The 19,318-nt window shown below is 32.1% G+C and overlaps 2 protein-coding genes across 3 annotated transcripts; one reads left to right on the top strand and one right to left on the bottom strand.

Moving 5' to 3' along the window:
* Positions 1–1,809: 1,809 nt before the first annotated feature.
* LOC111409038 (40S ribosomal protein S15a-like) lies at positions 1,810–7,253 on the bottom strand. 2 transcript variants are annotated; one of them, XR_002705397.1, is made up of 4 exons: positions 6,760–7,253; positions 6,005–6,148; positions 5,412–5,514; positions 1,810–2,964 (listed from the first exon to the last, which is right to left on the bottom strand). XR_002705397.1 is itself a non-coding variant. In XM_023038940.1 (3 exons), exons 1-3 carry the CDS (start codon positions 6,784–6,786, stop codon positions 5,425–5,427), a joined length of 261 nt encoding a protein of 86 aa, XP_022894708.1. In that variant the 5' UTR covers positions 6,787–7,253; the 3' UTR covers positions 4,695–5,424. The 2 variants fall into 2 exon arrangements, 1 of the variants encoding a protein (XP_022894708.1); XM_023038940.1 differs by lacking the exon at positions 1,810–2,964 and having other exon boundaries at positions 4,695–5,514.
* Positions 7,254–13,472: 6,219 nt separating this feature from the next.
* LOC111409472 (UMP-CMP kinase 3-like) lies at positions 13,473–19,089 on the top strand. The gene is made up of 9 exons (XM_023039517.1): positions 13,473–13,578; positions 15,663–15,698; positions 15,785–15,839; positions 16,946–17,063; positions 17,469–17,625; positions 17,802–17,882; positions 18,009–18,116; positions 18,202–18,273; positions 18,973–19,089. Exons 2-9 carry the CDS (start codon positions 15,669–15,671, stop codon positions 19,087–19,089), a joined length of 738 nt encoding a protein of 245 aa, XP_022895285.1. The 5' UTR covers positions 13,473–13,578; positions 15,663–15,668.
* The last annotated feature ends 229 nt before the right edge of the window (positions 19,090–19,318 follow it).

Genomic DNA, 19,318 nt, shown 5'->3' with positions numbered 1-19,318 from the left:
CTTGACGTACATATGCTAAAAGTCTTGCAAAAATCCATTAATATGATCCACAATTTTACCCAACAACAATGTGATTTGCTACAATTTTATTCAATTATATAGACACATACACTGCTTCGATTACATCTTCCAAGACTTCGTTCTAAGATTACAATAACCAAATTCGAAGGAATAACCTACTAACAAAAATGGCACTAAAAGCGATCTTGTACATTTTCATAGAAAATTTTGTGGTTTTCTTCTTTAAGTCTATTTTTCAATCGTATCAACCCATTTACTACTATCTTGTACCCGTCATTCGGTGCCGTGTTGGTCCAATCAAAGAAATTGCAAGCCTTACACATTCCATAGGATCGGTTCTCTATCCATGAAGTCTTCACATGTCCCAAATGCCCACAATAATGATAGTACAAGAATGAATAACTAAGAAGGGGTGAATTGGTTTTTGAAACTTTTTCGAAAATTAATCTTTTATCATGCAAGTTAAGAACAAAGAGATCAATCAAATAGTAAGCATAAATAAAATAACGATAAATAAAGAGGAGAGTGTACAAACGATATAATTATGAAGTTTCGATCCAAACCAATAATCTACGTTTTTTGTCACTATATTGATTGACTTATGGTGCAATCAAAACCCTTACAACTCTTTCAATGACTTACAAAAAGGAGCATCAATTCTTATATAATATTGAGCTTTAAGGCCTTTTACAATGAAGTTTCGAATGGAAGATGCATTATTGACACACAAAAGACTTTTGCAATCACCAGGTTAAAATATAGATTTATTGTGTTGTGTTTAAGTTTTTTTAAAATAATCATAATAAATCTTCCTATTATGCTAATAAAGTTACAATAATTTTTTTTTTTTTTTACAAATGGCATAAAAAAATCAATTTTATCTTCAACCAAAAAATACATTTAAAAATTAGCAATTTCATAACCACCTATTTTTTAAATTCTCGAAAATAAAATTATGAAAAAGAAAATAATATTGAATTACAAATATCAATATCTACCGTATTAAAGACAATATGTGCAGTAAATATGGTATGATGTAAATTCGGTATGCTGTAAATACGGTATAATACAAATACAATATGCTACATATACGGTATGTTGTAAATACGATATGTTGCAAATACAATATGCTGCAACTATGGTAAGTTATAAATACTGATTACTGCAAATACGGTAAGCTGTAAATACGGTTGGCACTATTTGTAGCCTACTTACCGTATTTGCAGGCAACTTACTGTATTTACAGATTACCGTATATGTTGCCTAACATATTTGCAGCTTACCGTATAAATGCTACCTACCATTTTTCCAACTTACCATATATATCGATTTTTGTACTTACAAATACTGAGAATGCAAAACACCGTACATTCACTTACCAAACAGAATGTCAAAAAAAATTTCAAATGTTTATTTTTTCGACATAAGCATAAAATAAATATTTAAATATATGAAACACAAAATATAAACGCATATGAATATGCAAGTCGATTTATAATTTTGTGCTCAATCTTCAATTTTCCAATATTGAATTAGAAATATAATATTCACATTCAACTCAATCATATCGACACTATCAAAGAATACAGGGAAAATAGTTTGTATATTTCATATTCAATTGTAAAAATAATTTGCAATTATTTTCTTATATCATGGAAATATTTCTAGATATTACTTCAAAAACTTTCCAAAAAACTAAAATTTATGCTCTAATAAAAATATGATAAATACAAAATTTGTGCAACGCACGTGATAGTGACTAGTGGTTAAGATAAAAGGCATAATTACAAAAGGCACTATTTGACAATTGATAAATTTTCTTCATATATAAAAATCATTATAATCACTAAAGTCAATATAATAATTTAATTTAGATGCGATAGAAACAATAATTTTAGTAACAATGCAATTAATTTTAAGACTTGACAAGCATGCATGGGGCATGTGATATTGTGGAACATCTTTTGACCACCCGTCGCATTAAACATAATTAATTCCAAACTTAAATGAAACCGTGAACATATTGGAATTAAGTTTATTCTATAAAATTTTCGGGGTGCTACATGGTCTCTGGACACTAAACCTCACAAAGAGTCTGTAGATAGAGTTTGGGCAATTGTAATCTTTTGTAGCAGAACCGACTACAAAAGCTAACTCACAAAGATTCCTCTTGAGTACAAATTTTTGGACCCATAAGGACTATTCCCAAAATTTGGAAGAAAAGAAATCTCCCATCGACTGGCCAATGCACTTTCGCATCATATTTCTTTAATGTCAAACCTCTCACAAATTTCAGCCTTTGGGATGCACTCCATGCTCTGCGGAAGTGGTTGCACTTGCCAATATCCAAACTTTCGTGACATTCACTAATGGTAGGCATATACAACTCCAACAATGGCTCAGGAGGTCAGGAGAAGGATCATTCGTTGGCAAGTCTAGGCATGGTACTTCAAATTGGTATCTTTGAAACGCAAATAACTTTTGCCTTAATTTTTAAGCTCAATAATTTCGTGTATGTTAGAGTATACTTTATCATTGGAACTTATTCCTATCATGCAAAAGAAAAAAGAAAGCAAATAAAAAGGGGTAGTAAATCTCTTAAATTCATTATCATCTAAAATTACGAGCCTTCCAAATATGTAAATGTCCCAAACACAAAGTGCCTTGGACAGTCGAAGGAGCCAGCCCTTGGTCCTAAATACAAAGTGCCTTGGACGGTCCTCAACACAAAGTCCCTCGGACGGTTGAAGAAGCAAGTCCTTAGTACTCAACACAAAATGTCTTGAATGGTCGAAGAAGCTGGTTCTTGGTCCTCAACGCCATGGACAATCGAAGGAGCCAATCCTTGATCCTCAACATAAAGCGCATTGGATGATCGAACGAACAAGTCTTTGTTCCTCAACACAAAATGTCTTGGACAGTCGAAGGAACAGATTCTTAGTCCTAAACAAAAAGTGCATTAGATGGTGAAAAGTGAGAGTCCTTGGTCCTCAATTCATATGAAAAGGTTTGTAATTTTAAGTTTGTTCATAAGCATATATTTTCCAACTTCTAAAGTAGTTGCAGCACAAAAATTTAATTTCCACACACACACACAAAACCCTCAAACCTCAAAATTCTCGGCTTACTTCAAAAGTTGAGTTCTTGAAAAAAAAAATGAAGAATGTTAGTTTCGACTTCAATAAAATACCCACACTAAGAAAAAATAAAACAAAAATCAAAATTCAACCCAAAATAAAAAGACATTCTATAAAAAAAAATGAAGAAGAAAAGAACTAAAAAGAAATAAAAAGAAAGAAATTGAAAAAATAAATAAAGGGGAAAAAGAAGAAAAAAAATTTGGTAGAAACCATGGTTTTTTGGTTTCTGCCCACAATTGTTTGGTTTTACAGAAACCAAGAAAGCTAATTAATAATTAAAAAAAATTTAAAAATAAAAATATACAAAGGAGATAATAATTCCAATTCCTAAACCAATTCCAAATCAATGGTTTCCGCCGCCATTTTTTTTCCGCTGGCTGCAGAAATCGAGAAATATTAAAAAAATAATAAAGGGTCAACGATGAAACCAAGAGAAGGATAAAAAAAATACAAACAAGAGGGAGGGGGGAGGGGAAGGAAAAACATTTATTTACCTCTGTTTGCTAGATTTAACAAACCTGTTTTCAAATCTCATAATTCACTCAAATAAATAGGCGGGTATCAGACTTTACTCAAGCCTAATTTACCAAACATAAGAAGTCTGTTCAAATCAAATTTGTTATGGATCGTATAAACTAAATAAATAAATAATCGAAATTCGACAAAAAAAAAATTATTCTCAAATTTGAAGGATAAGAATTTTATCAAATTCACATTTTCTTTCTGAATGTTCCACCCGTATTAATTTACTAATGGAAAGTTTGAGTTCAAATAAAAAAAATCGAAAATCAAGATTTATTTATTTATTTCATAATAAATAAATAAATCTTGAGGGGACATTTGTTGATATAAAAAAATTTTTAAAAAATGGATTGGATCAATTTAAATCATTTGCCAATTAAATTGAAGCCTACTATAGTCCATAAAACCGAAAAGCCGATATCACATTTTAAATAAATAAATAAAATAATAAATTACTCAATTATTCATTTTAATTAAATATAATTTAGTATTACCAAAATTAGCACGGAAATTCCCCTATAAATAGGACCAATTATCCATAAGGGGAGGAGGGAGAAGAAAATCAAGAAGAAGTGAAAGCATAGAAGACAATTACGAAGTACTGAAAAAATTTCAACGTCGAAGGAAGAGAATAAATCCTCTCAAACCCAAATCTTTTGAACCCTAAGAAAATCAAAATCTTCTTTGAACAAAACAGGTTCACACCAAATTCAAGAAGATCAAAGTTTTCTTTACATCAAATCAAATCCAAGTTCAAGTCCAAGCAATCTAAGTGCTGAATAGGTCAAGTCTCAACAAATCAAATTTTCAAAAAATTATCGAAGACTAGGTTTCAAGCCACGTGACCCCTCGTCTTCAAATATTCAGATCATTTATCAGAAGATTTTTACAATTTTGCAATTACATGAAGGTCAAATCACTTGTATTTTATCAAAATACAATTTGTAACAATTTTTGTATTTTAATACACGAAATTCGTCGTACTGTAGTAACTTAATATTGAGTCTTTAGTTAAGAAACCAGAAAACTTATTGTTTTCAGATGAAAGAGTTGGTTTAATTATTTTGCTATCTTTTGAATTCTGGAAATATGTAAATGCTGTAAGCTATCAAAAAAACTATGTACAGTGACTACCATTAAAATAAGTAACTTCTTCTATATCATGCACCCTTCTATTTATACTAGTTTATTGCCCGTGCCATGCACGAGCTTTGTCATTTCGAAGGTAATTTTAGTGTTTCTAGAAATAGATTTTTTTTCACCTTTTTTTTAGGGGACTTCTTAAATAACATTTTTTATGTACTCGTTTCTACAAAGTTAAGAATTATTCGATACTCAACTTTTTTGGGAAACATCATATAAGTAGGAAATAATTTCGACACAACCTAGTTTTTATTACATGGCAAATGGAACTTAATAACCTTGAAGACTTGCAACAAAAGTTGTAATCTTGGAAAAATTGTCAAGGTAATAAAAGCAATCATCTAAGTGCCACTTTGTCAAATTAATTTCTTCATCCCGCACAAGCTATTTGATAAAATGCTTAGACGAGAAACGAAGAGTTAGCATTTAAAGAATCAAGATTAAGCTCCAAGCAACCAGTGCATGGAACGAGAAACGAAGAGTTAGCATTTAAAGAATCAAGATTAAGCTCCAAGCAACCAGTGCATGGAACACACTTCCTCAATTCTTTTAAGTACTATGTTGATTCAAGTAGGGATCACTTACATTACATCAGAAACTAGTTTGCACAGGGATTGCACACTTTCCCCCTCAACCTTCTTTCTCCTAGCCTCTTCATGCTCCATGATGCCAACAAATGTATCCAAAACTGAAAAGTAAAATGAGCTTAAAACAATTGAAAGAAGATATTTATTGAAGGAAGGAAAGTAAGAAAAATGAAATTTAATTTTGTGGACTTCAGCAATTAGCATTCTCTTGGGATTGGCAGCATACCATTGTACATCTGATGAGGCAGGATAATATTTTTTTTGAAGTCTAATTACTATACAAAGTACAATTTGCTCGACCTACTGGGGAAAAGACGAATGAAATGAGGGTACAACCAAACATAATAATCACATTTTACGATAGGAAGATGTGAAGCTATTTAAGAATGGAGATATCCGATTGACATGCTAATTGAAGATACCTTAATAAAAGTTTGAATAAGAGATAGAGTCTCCTTGATAATACTATTCCATGAAATAAAAGGTGCATGTGCAAAACATATATATTATCATATGGCCAGGTTGATAGCTCAATATTCACCAAGTGATCATCATCCAAATGTTAATGTACAATGTTTTTTTATATATTACCTGCCAGAAGGGAAGCAACCTTGCATTCCATTCCTCAATTTCCTGGATAGCAACGTCAAAGTCAGGGCTGATGACTCTACATTTGTTCAACCACAATTTTACCAGATCAGTGATCATTGATGTACTTAAACTCTCCAATGTATCCTACAGACATGATAAAGAATTAAGTGTATAGATAGAATATTGCATGCGTAAATAGACAACAAATTAACACCACACAATGTTTTGTATACCATGCTTTTGCATCATGAAGAGAAACTTAATAATGACTTTGGAGGATGGTTGAATCATGACCTGACACTTCCCTAGCTTCTCTGCATTGTACATGCTCTTAAGAGCGTTATTGAAGACACTAACTCTCACCATTTCTAGTTAAAGATTTAGGTGGCATCATAATTAAGAATATGGTATTATATATCCTCATTCTGATTAACTTAATTGAGAAATAAATCCTCAATGCCAATGCAATTAAATATTAACAGAATATAAACAAATGCACTAATGATAATTAGCACATAAATATTTGAGTAATTGCCTTGAGGACATCCATAATTATGCCAACGTACACGAATGTCGGAGAACCATGTTTTTCATGTATCTAGATGTTTGTACAGAAGTTTCCTTTAGTTGTGGGTAGAATTTCTCTTTATTCTTTATATTCCCTTTGTGCTTTATGTGTTTGTCCGTGTGAAAATATATCAATGTATCCAAATAAAAACATGCCTATTTGAAGGTATGAAAGATAAATTTCTTACCGACTTCCAATCATCGAGTACTTTCATTCATCATCATCAAGCCAGCTTGAAACTAAGAAAGAGAGATCATGAGTAATTTACAGAATGAATTTGAAAACCCAAAGATGAAAAAGAGTACCCATGTTCAACGAGGGATTTTATCCGACACTTCCCGCCAAGTCTAAGTAACAATGTGTATATGCATAGATTAAGTAGGGAGGATTCTGCATATGTGGATTTGGAGGTGACACTTTATACGCGTGTAAAACAATTTATCAATCCATCTTCCATCATCCTAAAATTCCACAATCTGTAGCACATTACAAATTCTTAGTTTCCTGGTATAGGGGTGAGTTCCAAATCCTATTGAACATGCTATCTATCAACATAATGCGCATTTATATCCTGCATGCTCATTTTAAAATAATAAAGCAAGCCCTTGTTTAAGCCCCATTTTTCTATCATAAGACATTCTTCAATAGTTAATTGAATCTATTTCAACCACATATTTTTTAATAAATAAAATTACATACAAATCCAAAAATTTTCCTTATTTTTTAACAACACATTTTCTATCATAACACTATTTCAAAATGCATTTTTGAAAACAAAGGGGCTCAAACAGCCCCTACGTTTTTTTTTTTTTTGCTTATTTATTTATTTTAATATATTTAACGGCTTTTTCTAGCTTGAATACAAGCATGCTTGCATAAAGATCATGACATCTATTTCCTAGATTTCTTCTTCTGTCTTCTCAATACATGCTCATTCAACTAAGTTGATGAAATCTTTACAAATAATCTATGTTTATGTTTACAGTGACATTTCTTAGTAGCTTGTTACATACAAAATGATTTATTTGATACATCTTTTAGAGCAAAAATTATTGTAAAGTCTTTTATTAAATGCAGAGCTTTTTTATGTAAGTGATGATTAGATGGATGCTGGTTTTACAAATTGGCCAAATTCTGTTTGCTTGGATTTTGAATAGCAAAGTCAATTGCATCCAATCAATTACGCTACCTTCTATTTTTTCAGGGCCATAAACTTTGAACCAAAAACAAATGGTGACTTATACGAATGATAACACAAATAGGAATAAACTTAAAAATCTGTCACCCCAAAAAAAAAAAAAATAAAAAAACCCCCCCAAAAACCCCCCCCCCCCCCCCCCCCCAAAAAAAAAAAAAAAAAAAAAAAAAACCCCTTCTTATTTGAAACCCATAGAATAGAAATCCATAAGAATGACCTCACCAATAATATTAAATTTCACGACCCAAGAACCCGAATAGCAAGAAACCTGACCCAAGATCCCAATCGTCAAAATTTATGTTTGACAATACTTGAGAAGCATCTGAAACGAAGCAAAAAGGTTGGAATCAAATAGAAAAGCAATGAGGTTGAAGAAAGTGGAAGAAAGATACTCAAGAATGAAGTTTTAAGGATTATATTTCAGCCTTTTGAATTTATTTGTACTAAAGTTTTTTAAAAAAAAAAATTATAAACTGGAAGAAAAGTCTAAATTGACATACCTCACAATTTAAAGATATAACTATCAGAATTTGCAGCAAGATGTACAAAGGCCGCCGCAAATGAGCAAATCACAGCAACATGTACAAAAAGCTGCGACAAAATCGCAATAGGATGAAGAGACAACTATAATCGTCGATTGAATTTGCCAAGGGTTTTGTTTCACCTTTTTTTACAATGTACGGTCAAAAAATAAAACAAAAAAGAATCTAATTTAACTACACCTTTTAGAAAATTGTGTTAATGAAATCAAAAATAGAATGAACACTTAAAAACTCAAATCAACATACCTATATTTTCATATTGGGGATCAAACCCTACATAATAACAATTTAATCTTTTGTGAGAAAAGGACTCACCCAACATAGCATCTTCCTTTCAATCTTCTAAAGTTTCTTCTTATTCTTGTCCTCTTGTTTTACACGAATTTATACCTTGGAGGTTAATTACCACCAAAAGAGAAGTTAAATTTTTAAAATATTCAATTCGTAGAAGGAAATGAGCATAGGCAATGGAATTAATAACCAGAAGCAAATGCAGAAAATGAACAATGCAGTCCATACGTTACCTTTTTGTGCAAACTTAGCTTTTGTAACTGACATTGGGATCTTGCCACGAGGCCTTAGAGGAGCTCCATCCATTATTTGGACGGACAGGTCCACTGAAGGTTCCTAATGCCTAGTAAAACAACAATAATATTAATAACAACAACAATAATGACCTCAATCCACAATAACATCATTGAAGACAAAACAATTAAAGATGAAAACCTTCCAACGATACATGTTACTCCAAGCACTTTGAACAGAAGGCATTACCTTCTGATATGTTACAAGTGCATCTCCCTTTTTCCTTTCAATTTCTTTGTCAACGTAAATCTTCACTCGACGCTTTTTTGTTTTAGGATCCTAGATGTTTCAATCATATAAAAACAAAAAATAAAAATAAAAAAAGTCATCAATTCCTCAGAAAAATACAACAATATTTTCCTTTTGAAGAGTAAAACATGGAACACATAAAATATTATAAGATGATAATTGCATATTCATATACACAATCTAACCTCCATATGAAAAATAGTCATCCAAGAGAATATGGTAGGCACCTCAATGTATAACTTAACCCTTATGCTCTCAAATGCCTTATGATCTTTAAACAAGAGTTGTTACGGCTTAGAATTTCACTTGTTTTCTTGTCTTTCATTTTCATGCTCTTTCAAGTTAGCTGTAGCAATATCAGCTTCACTAGACTTCATAAGCTCTTTCAGGTCTCCAAATCCACCGACTTCATCATTGTTTTTCAGGACAGTTTCAGCTTCAGTAAGGCTAGTATTCAATGCCCTTGAAATGCAATGATTCAAATTAAGTTCCTTCATCCAAGGAATGGCATCATGATCAGAACTGTCATCACTGGGGGCATCATTGAGGTGATCTAATGGCCGAGAATCAGGGTAGAAGGACGACGATTCATATTACTCCTCCCTATTTTGGACATAGTACTATGCCCTAAACCTCCAAAGTTATCCATAATGCCAAAAAACTCCTTTGGAAAATCCAAGTTACCAAAAAAATTACCTAATTATAATCAAAACCAACAAAACTCACATGAAAAGAATAATAAATGAAAATTAAAAGATGTACAAACTTCAAATTTGTGCATACATGCAGAGAAAATAATAATCCCCATAAAATTATGGATATTTTCTAGGGGTGGGTAAAAAAAAAAAAAAAACGACCATACCAACCGAGTCGGGTTGGTTTGAACAAAAAAATCGGTTTGGTTTGGTTAATTTTAACCATTAAAACAAAAATATAATTCTTTCTCAAATAATCATTTGTAAGCTTCTAATTTAAATTGTAACTTTAATTTTCATTTTGGTGTAATTGTTTGTTGATAACTATCTGCTATATATAGGATGATACAGACTACACACCAAAAGAAAAAAAATTCATATTTATAGGAAATCAAATTTAACCCCACATGTGTAGGCAATTTTTTTTTAACTCGCACCAGTCTTCAAATTGACCCAAATCAATTTGATTTGGTTTAGTTTTGTTCGGTTTCAACAGTTGGATTGAATCGATTTGAGTTGGAATTTACTCAAACCAATCAAGTCAATTCTGGTTTTGAGTTGGACTCAAAAAAAACCCAACCCAAATGTCCAGGCCTAATATTTTCCATAAAAAGGCAACTTATTACAAAACAAGAAAAACATTTCAAGAACAAGCTGTATAAACCTAGGTGATTTGAAAGAGAGTTAATATACACTTTCAATGTACTTAGATAAATAAATCAGCTTACGATACTAATCTATAATATATTTTATATCACATTAAATGAGAACCATTTTTGGACAATTTCATCCTTACTATAATTCAATTATTTCAATAATATCTTCTTGTTTTTCCATGTGTTTAATTTATTAATCATTCACTACTAAAAAATATGGCTTCAGGCACGAATTTTCTGTTCCTAAGACCTTGATATCCGTTGCTATTACTCTTTACCAAAGGAATATTTGCAACCACAAATCCGTTGTTAATTTGAGGGTCGCTGATAGTTACCAACGGATTGTGCCGTAGGTAAAGAGTAAACATTTTACCAACGGAAATTCCGTTGGTAATGTGTGAATTTTTTATCAACGGAATTTCTGTTGGTAAAAATTTTAACCAATACCAACCGACTTTTCGTTGATAAATGTCTACCATTACAATTGGTAAAAATCAATGTTGTATACAGTCGTATAGGTGTGAGGCATGGTAAAAAAAAATTAAAAAATAAAATTATTTACTTATTTTTTTATAATTGTTATTATTATTTATTTAATAATTATAATTTTTTTAAAACTTTTAAACAATTGAATTGAAAAGCCAAAATATTGTTTAACCACTTATTGGACCACAAATTTATAGAGAACAACTCTAAAAATTTTATTGTAAACTTCCGATGTGGGATAATTGAATTACTTTTACCAATGGATAATCCGTTTTTAATTACCAACGGAATATCCGTAGGTGAAAGATTCAAATGTTAAACGGTCATATTAGGCACAGAATATCCGTTGGTAAAGAGATATTATCATTACCAATGGAAAATTCGTTATTGATTATCGTAGTTAAAAGTGAATTACTTTTACCAACGGATAACCCATTTCTAATTACCAACGGATTGTTTCCGTTGGTAATATTTGACACGTCACCTACGGATATTCCGTATGTGAAAGATCCAAATGTTAAACGGTTACATTAGGCACGAAATATCCGTTGGTAAAAGGATATCATTGTTACCAACGAAAAATTCATTGCTAATTATCGTAGTTAAAAGTGAATTACTTTTACCAACGGATAATCCGTTTTTAATTACCAACGGATTGCATCCGTTGGTAATTTTTCGTTGGTGAAAAACTGTTTTTAGTAGTGATTTGGACCATATGAACGATATTATTTTGTCAATTATTTAGTTATTATCAACATATATTTGACATATTCATTCGACTTGATTGGACAGTAAATTAAATTCATTAAAAAAATTGAACAAAAAATAAATATTTTTAGAGTTTTCTTTTTTCAATTGATTTATTCAATGAATGTTAAGATACAGAGAATGTAAATGGGATGGGGACATTATGTGTATCTATAAAAATAATTTCATTTGATATATTTTATGCATATTAAGCGGAAAATATATTTAGTTCATATTTAAATGTAAATGGAGGGATTATTCTATTTGATTTCGTCAACTATTTAAATTGTTTTCACAAACTAGTTTTTATTTCATTTGAATCAAAAGTTCATTCTACATAAACAATTTCTATTAATTATTTTTCAATATTCTCACATCTTACAATTGTATTTTTAGAGCACATATAATGCATTTCAAAATAATATGCAAAAGACACGTTCAACTATGACTAGTTAAATACAAAATTCCTTTCATAGAGAAACAAACTAAAAGTCGAGGACAATATTTAAAGCAAAATTTTTGGAAAACACTCACAAGAAAACAGAAATAATCAGAAAAATATAAATATGAAACAGTCTCAGTACAACAAAATAAGAAATTTTGAGAAGCGCCCACAAACAAAAACTGGCCAGAAAAAAAATGCTATAAGATATATTAAAAATTCAACAAAAGATTCCACTAGCAAAAGTACAATTTTAAATTCTAATTGAACTTCAAAAAAGTTGTAAATGGCAACAGAGTTAAAAGGTTTTACCTTGTGTATCTTTACTCGCTAGTAACCTCAGAAAATCTGCTTACAGTACCAAGAAAGTTGAATCACAAAGAGAAGATAATGGAGGTAAGGGTTGAGGGCATAATTGTAATTGTGGATTTGAACACAACAGAGTTGGTTTTTATATATTTGTACGACCCCGCTACACAAACATGGATAGTTGACGGGTTGGCACTCAATTAAAAAATAATAAAAATTGAAGACTAAAACGTACCATTTTCTCCCATATCAAATCGACACCCACAATAGATTTTGGGTTGTGTTATGGGTACATTATGAACACCAAGAATTATTCATAAGTTTTTTCCAAATTGAGACCCGCACGAAATGCACAAACGTGCCCAGGCCTCACCATTGCCTGCCACAGTTCAAACGAAGGTAACGTCGGTGGCTCAGTGCTCCTGCAGTACTTCCATCATGGGTTTGGCCATCTTCTGCTTTACCATTTCCGGCCTCGTTTGGAACAAAGGTTGTTATCGCTACGGGGTCATTCCCATCTAAATTTCACTGACTCTTGATTTACCATCACTAGCCGATAGAGTAATAAGATAACACTTTCCTATCTGTCTCACACCATTTGATGTATTATTTTGATAGTATTTTCTTACCTCATATATTAAATTACTAACCGTCACATGTATGTCACGTGGGGTAACTTTGACAATAAGTAATTGTAAATGACATTATTCTACTAGTTAGTGATTATTTATACACAAATGCTATTCGTACAGATTTATTTGCACAGTCTGTACATATGCTCTCACATGGGGGTAGACCCCACACATAGCGTCCACATGTGAGGTCCACCCCATGTGAGAGGCCCTATACACACCCTGTGCAAATGGGTCTGTACAAGGAGTTTATTCCTTATTTATATTTAGTGAGATTTACCATTGATACACTTAAAAATGACTTTCCATGTGATACATCGTCTTTTTGGTTAACTCCAAATATTTATGATTATACCAAAGTAAGGAAACTTAATTAACAAGTCAATTAACGCTTAAACCCTGCCGGCCAGAGCTCTTCCATTCTCATTTATTCTTCATAAATTCTTTCATATTTTCCATTGCCAGGTAAGCAGGCGACTCCTTATCATATTCTCGGTTAATCTCTTATTTTCTTTCTCTGGAAGCTCTTAATTGATTTGATGATCATAATATTTGCTTGACATTCTGACGATATTCAATAAATTTCTAACATGCCCATTTGTAGAGATTTATTATTTAATTCATATTATATGACATGGGCTAAAAGTGTTTGATGATTATCTCTATAATGGAAGGTTTGATGTCAGCAAAGTGAGATGAACTTTCACCCCCATTGTTCTGCTATATGATCTTTATAACCTTTGAATTTGTGCTGCTTTTGTCACAAAATTAATTTTTATTTCGTATAATTTCATATGCAAGTGACATAATTTTATATATGTGCAACGTAAAATATGTATGTTATTTCAAATTTAGATTTGTGGTCATGAAATGGGCTTGTCCTGTTTTTTTTAGAATTGCTAAATTATATGATTTGTAGATATAAATAAAGATTTGTGGGCCCATCAAAAATAAATAAATAATGTTTTATGGTGTCACGAAGTGCTAGATCTATTCCATGGGTAGTCTTTGTAGTGTTTGTTATGCAAGTTTTGTTGATCAAAGCACATACATTCTTTCTAGGATGGAGTGTTTGTTTCAATAGTTCAAGAAGTGTGCCTGACACGGTATATCAATTAGCATATCCTTTTCTTTTTTCAAATTTTCCAACTTATGAGGGAGACTACGTCGACTCTTTCAGACAAGTTTATGACGTACATTTGTTTGATCTATGTTTTCCAATTTTCGACATGGACGACACGTCCTGTCCACATCAAGGACAGGGCGTGCCTCGTTTTTTGGCATTGTGAAACATAAACATAATGAATGCACTACAAGAACAATTCAATCCACGTATAAAAAATTTTAAAAGAAAAGTAGAGTACTCGGATTTCATGTGGTTCAGAGTTTCCTCCTACATCTACTGGAAAAAGGCTCCAAGATTGTCTTTCTTAATTCACCAAACAGTTTCAAGAATTGCACCTTCCACACTTTAAGTCTAAAATCTCAACCACAGAGAAATTCTCACTGTTTGTATCATGCACAAGAAGAAACCTCTCAAAATTGAATCAGGAAATGGACTTTCTTAAATCTCTGTTACGCTACATATTACTGCCTCTGCCGACTTCTGGAATGAAACTGCTTCATCCCAGTTCTGGAGTTAACGAACAGAATATCATTGTGCAGAAGTCTGGAAGCAACGATCTTTAATTTTCATTGACTTCAATCCAGCTTCTAAACAAGTCTATAGAATAATTAGCCATTTGTCAACAGTAAAACTAGAAAATTTTAATAATTAGAACATTTGTGTAAATGATAATGGAAGAAAAATTTTATGTAGTTCATGTCAATTTTTTTTACATCTATTATCTTGAGAAGACAGAAGTAACTCAAATCCAAAAGTTTCTCACCTCAAAATTTAAAATTAGAACTAGAAAAACCATAATGTTGTAGAATTTTTTTTTTTTTTTTTAAATGAATGAATATAAAGACATTATTGGCTTGTTTGTTGCTTGTTTTAAAAATCAATTTTTTAACCAATAGCTTGAAAGGTGGGTCCCACCCGTGAGTGAAGATGTCAAAAAATACAGCTTACTATGTTAAGTAATGGTCAAAAAATTGATTTTTTGGATTGAAAAATCAGCACCAAAGAGGCTATATATACATGTGTAATTTAAAGAATTCTAAGTGATGTTTTTGTGTCCTAATTTTCTGAAAAGTTACTTTTTGATGTGTTCAACATTGTGCCGTGTATAGTGGTTATATCTATAGTCAGGTGGCCAACAAATATGAACCTAGTGAAGTATTAGATATTCTTTTTGGAGAGGTTCTCTTCAATCTTCATTGTTTTGTTTCCTAGTTAATTTCTTTTGGACGGTCAAATTTACAGCTTTGTTTATTTTTCTGCATTTCATGGAATCTTTTGTTGCTAGAATCTTCATTTGCAAGGGCAATGTGATTTGTAAATTTGTTGTGCTTTAGAAATAAAACAGAAAATGAGAAATGCCCATCTAACTTCCCTTTGTGTTTATGGTCTGAATGCCAGATATTTTATCGAAACTTTGTAGTAGGCACTCATGGGGACTGTTGTTGACACTGGAAACAAGGTACTTCTTTTGATCTTGTTTAAGTTTCACGTTCTGATGCTTTTACAAAATTCAGAGTATTTATTATAAACTAACTTTCATTTCAGGAAGCATATGGAAGTGCAGATTCTAACAAGAAAGATAAAGTTATTTTTGCCCTTGGTAAGTTATGTGGTTTCCATATTTTTATAGTATTATGGTTTAATGAATCTTTGTTTACATAGAAGTTCTGTTCGCATGTTCAGCCCAGTTGAAATTTGAAGTAACTTTATATCGTTATCTTTGATGCCTCTCTTTGGTAACTTCAATACGGTTTTTAATATATTCATGCAATAGTTATCTATTATATGTTGAACTTGGTGTCTTCCTAATAAGGATAATAGTAATGGAACCAGAATTCTTTAGTGAAGATTGTGTTCACGTTATATTAAGTTAAGTAGCTATGATACTTGGGCTCGGGTACGGATACGTATAAAAGTGTCGGATCTTTTATTTTCTAAAATGTAGGATATGGAAACATGGCTAAAAAGATTTCAAATTTTGGACACGGATACATGAATATATGTTTCAAGCTTCAATTTTTTTGCTAACCAATTATTTCATTTTGAATAAACCAAAATCAATTGTCCATAAAGAAGGAAATGAGTATTGAATAAGGGATTAAGAAGAATAAAATAGAATTTTGAAATTTAGTTTTCAATTATGAGAAATTAACTACTAAATGTTATATAAAATAGAAAATTAGGAATTTGATTGCAATTTGGACTTAGTTGAGCACGAATTAGCATCATATGGAACTCATTTTCATTTTTATGTAAACAAAACCTTAAACCACTAATACAAAGAGGGAAAGATGAAAAAAAATGAAGAAAAGGGAAAGAAAAAAGAAAGAAGAAAAAGAAGGGAAAATCTAGTGTCGTTGCTTCTCTCCACCCTCTCAGAGGTGGTGCTAGGCTTATAGAAAACAAAAATGGGAAAAAAAAAGGAAAAGAATAAAAAAAGAAGAAGACAAAGAAAGAAGAAGAAGAAGTAAAAACGACAAAATGTCCGGTTGAAACTTGAAGGATCGATACATATCCCATACCTATACCCATGTCATGTCGTGTCCGACATGGGTACTCCGACCATTTCAAAGAGTCCGAGCATCAAAATTAAGTAGCATTCACTTCAAGACAATGAATATTTATCCTGTTCTTTTTTTTGTTAATTTGCTATAACTTAGAGAATTCCGATATGTGTGTTATTTTCTTTCCTTTAAACTTGAGCAGGTGGTCCTTGCAGTGGCAAGGGCACTCAGTGTCCAAAAATTGCCCCGAACTTTGGTTACACCCATCTTAGTGCTGGTGACATTCTCCGAGCAGAGAAAGAATCTGGTTCTGAAAACGGGTACTGTTTCATTGTAGTGCCATATAATTTTATGCGCATACTCATATCCTCGTATAAATTTTTTCACAAGAGGATAATTTTTGTCTTCCTTTATCAATGGTCTCATTTCCCAGCTTTAAATTTGTTTCTTTAAATCATTTTCTTGGTAATCCTGCTCTCTCTCGGATGAAAATTTTGTTTATCAACTAACTATGAAGGTACATTCTAGATGTGTCTTCCGTCTAACGAATACGGAAGTTGTAGTAATTTTCTTGAATGTGTGTTGTCTTTTGCTTCAAGTGAACTCTATCCAAAAGAGGCATCAACTATTACTCAATCACTTTTAACTTTTATGCAGCATTCCAGATTGTTCTGTCAAACTCTTTGAAGTTGCAACTAGTCTAACTATTGGTGCTGGATGTACAGGACTACGATTCAGAGCATTATGAATGAGGGGAAACTTGTTCCTTCAGAGATAATAGTTAAGCTTATCCAACGAGCAATGCAGGAAAGTGGGAATGATAAATTTCTTATAGATGGTTTCCCTCGAAATGAGGAGAATCGTGTGGAATTTGAGTCTGTTGTAAGTCTCCAACTATAACTATTCCTTAATTCTCTATCTATTTCCAGCACCATTATCTACTATATCTGTCTTTCTTTAGTTTTATATTGTCTCCATTTTCTTTTAGTGCATTCGAAGAATATATTATGCATGTCATTGGCATTTTCATGTTTATTGGACGCTTCTGTCATTTGCAGATAGGAATTGAACCTGAATTTGTTATTTTCTTTGGCTGTTCCGAAGAAGAAATGATTAAGCGCATGTTGAGTAGGAAACAGGTATTAAATAGCTTTCTTTATCTTCCTAATCCAAATTTCTCGTATTTCCATTTCTCCCACCATTTTCTGTCTCTTGTATTTATTTGCCTTTACTTCTTTCTTTGTTCTCTTGTTCGCTATTTGAAGAGTAGAGAAGATGATAACTTTGACACAATGAAGAAGCGACTAGAGGTTTATAGACAATTTAGTCTCCCAGTGATTGAATATTACAACTCTAGAGGGATGGTTCGAAAGGTAGTAATAGCATATATCGTCAATATTCTTCCTTTTCATTCCAAGAAAAAAGCTGAAATGGAGCTGACATTTCTTTCGATTTTAGATTGATGGCGAGAAATCCATTGAAGAAGTTTCCGAGGCGGTCAATGCTGTTTTCACTTCATTGATTGACGAGGTAGAAACAGCATATTGATGTTCTGCTTAAAGATGCTAAATTACCCAATTTATACTATCAGTTTCGAATGTAGAAAATGATTTGATGAATAGTTCAAACACTAGCATCGATGAGTGAATTACAGATGGATAAGTGCCCTTTTTATTTCAATAAAAAGTAACAGGATCAAGTATATGTTTTGGTGTCTTTTTATGTCTGCTCAAATTAAATTCCATGGTTGTCTGGTATTCAAGAAAAAGATTACTATAATATCACTTGTCGTGGTTTGGTAAAAATAAAAAATAATAATAAATATTGGTTGTCGTCTTCTTAGCATGTTGATGCAGTGTTGCTTTCGTTCATGTTTCATTAAGTGTTTGAATATATATATATATAGGGGCACATCCCTCCCTCACCATGAAGCACACACATACGTCTTCTCTTACTACATTTTTCCACAACTACACGGTCCTGCTATCCATTTCTTGAATCAATTAATCTCTGCTGCATCAACAAGAACAATTAAAGACAATCGAGTTCCTAAGAACACAGAAATTATTCTGCAGTACATTGTTTATTTTCATGGTATCAGAGCGCTGTCCTAGTAGCTCTTGAAATCTATTACCTTCTGCTACGTCATGGGAAAAACCATGACTACAGAAACATCAATAGATACTGATAAATCGGATCTCTATTCTCTACGTCAATCGGATCATCCAGGCATTGTTCTCGTCTCCAAACTGCTTGAAGTCGGATCATCCAGGCATTGTTCTCGTCTCCATACTGCTTGAAGGAGAGGACTACGGCACATGGAGTCGTGCTATGAGAATTGGTTGAAGCGCTAAAAATGCTATCAAACCGCCTCCTTCGACAAATGCAAGTTTCGAGTCATAGCAACGGTGCAATGATATGGTCTTGTCATGGCTATTAAACTCTGTTAATCCAGACATAGCAAGTAGCATCATGTATGCCAAAACTGCTGCAGAGGTTTGGGCTTAGCTATAAGCGCGTTTCTCTCAAGGGAATGACTCAAGGATTCATCAAATCAAGCTGAGTAATCGCAAAA

This window comes from Olea europaea, chromosome 14 (genome assembly GCF_002742605.1).
Source record: "Olea europaea var. sylvestris chromosome 14, O_europaea_v1, whole genome shotgun sequence".
Lineage (NCBI taxonomy): Eukaryota > Viridiplantae > Streptophyta > Magnoliopsida > Lamiales > Oleaceae > Olea > Olea europaea.
This window is presented reverse-complemented; position numbering and strand designations above follow the sequence as displayed.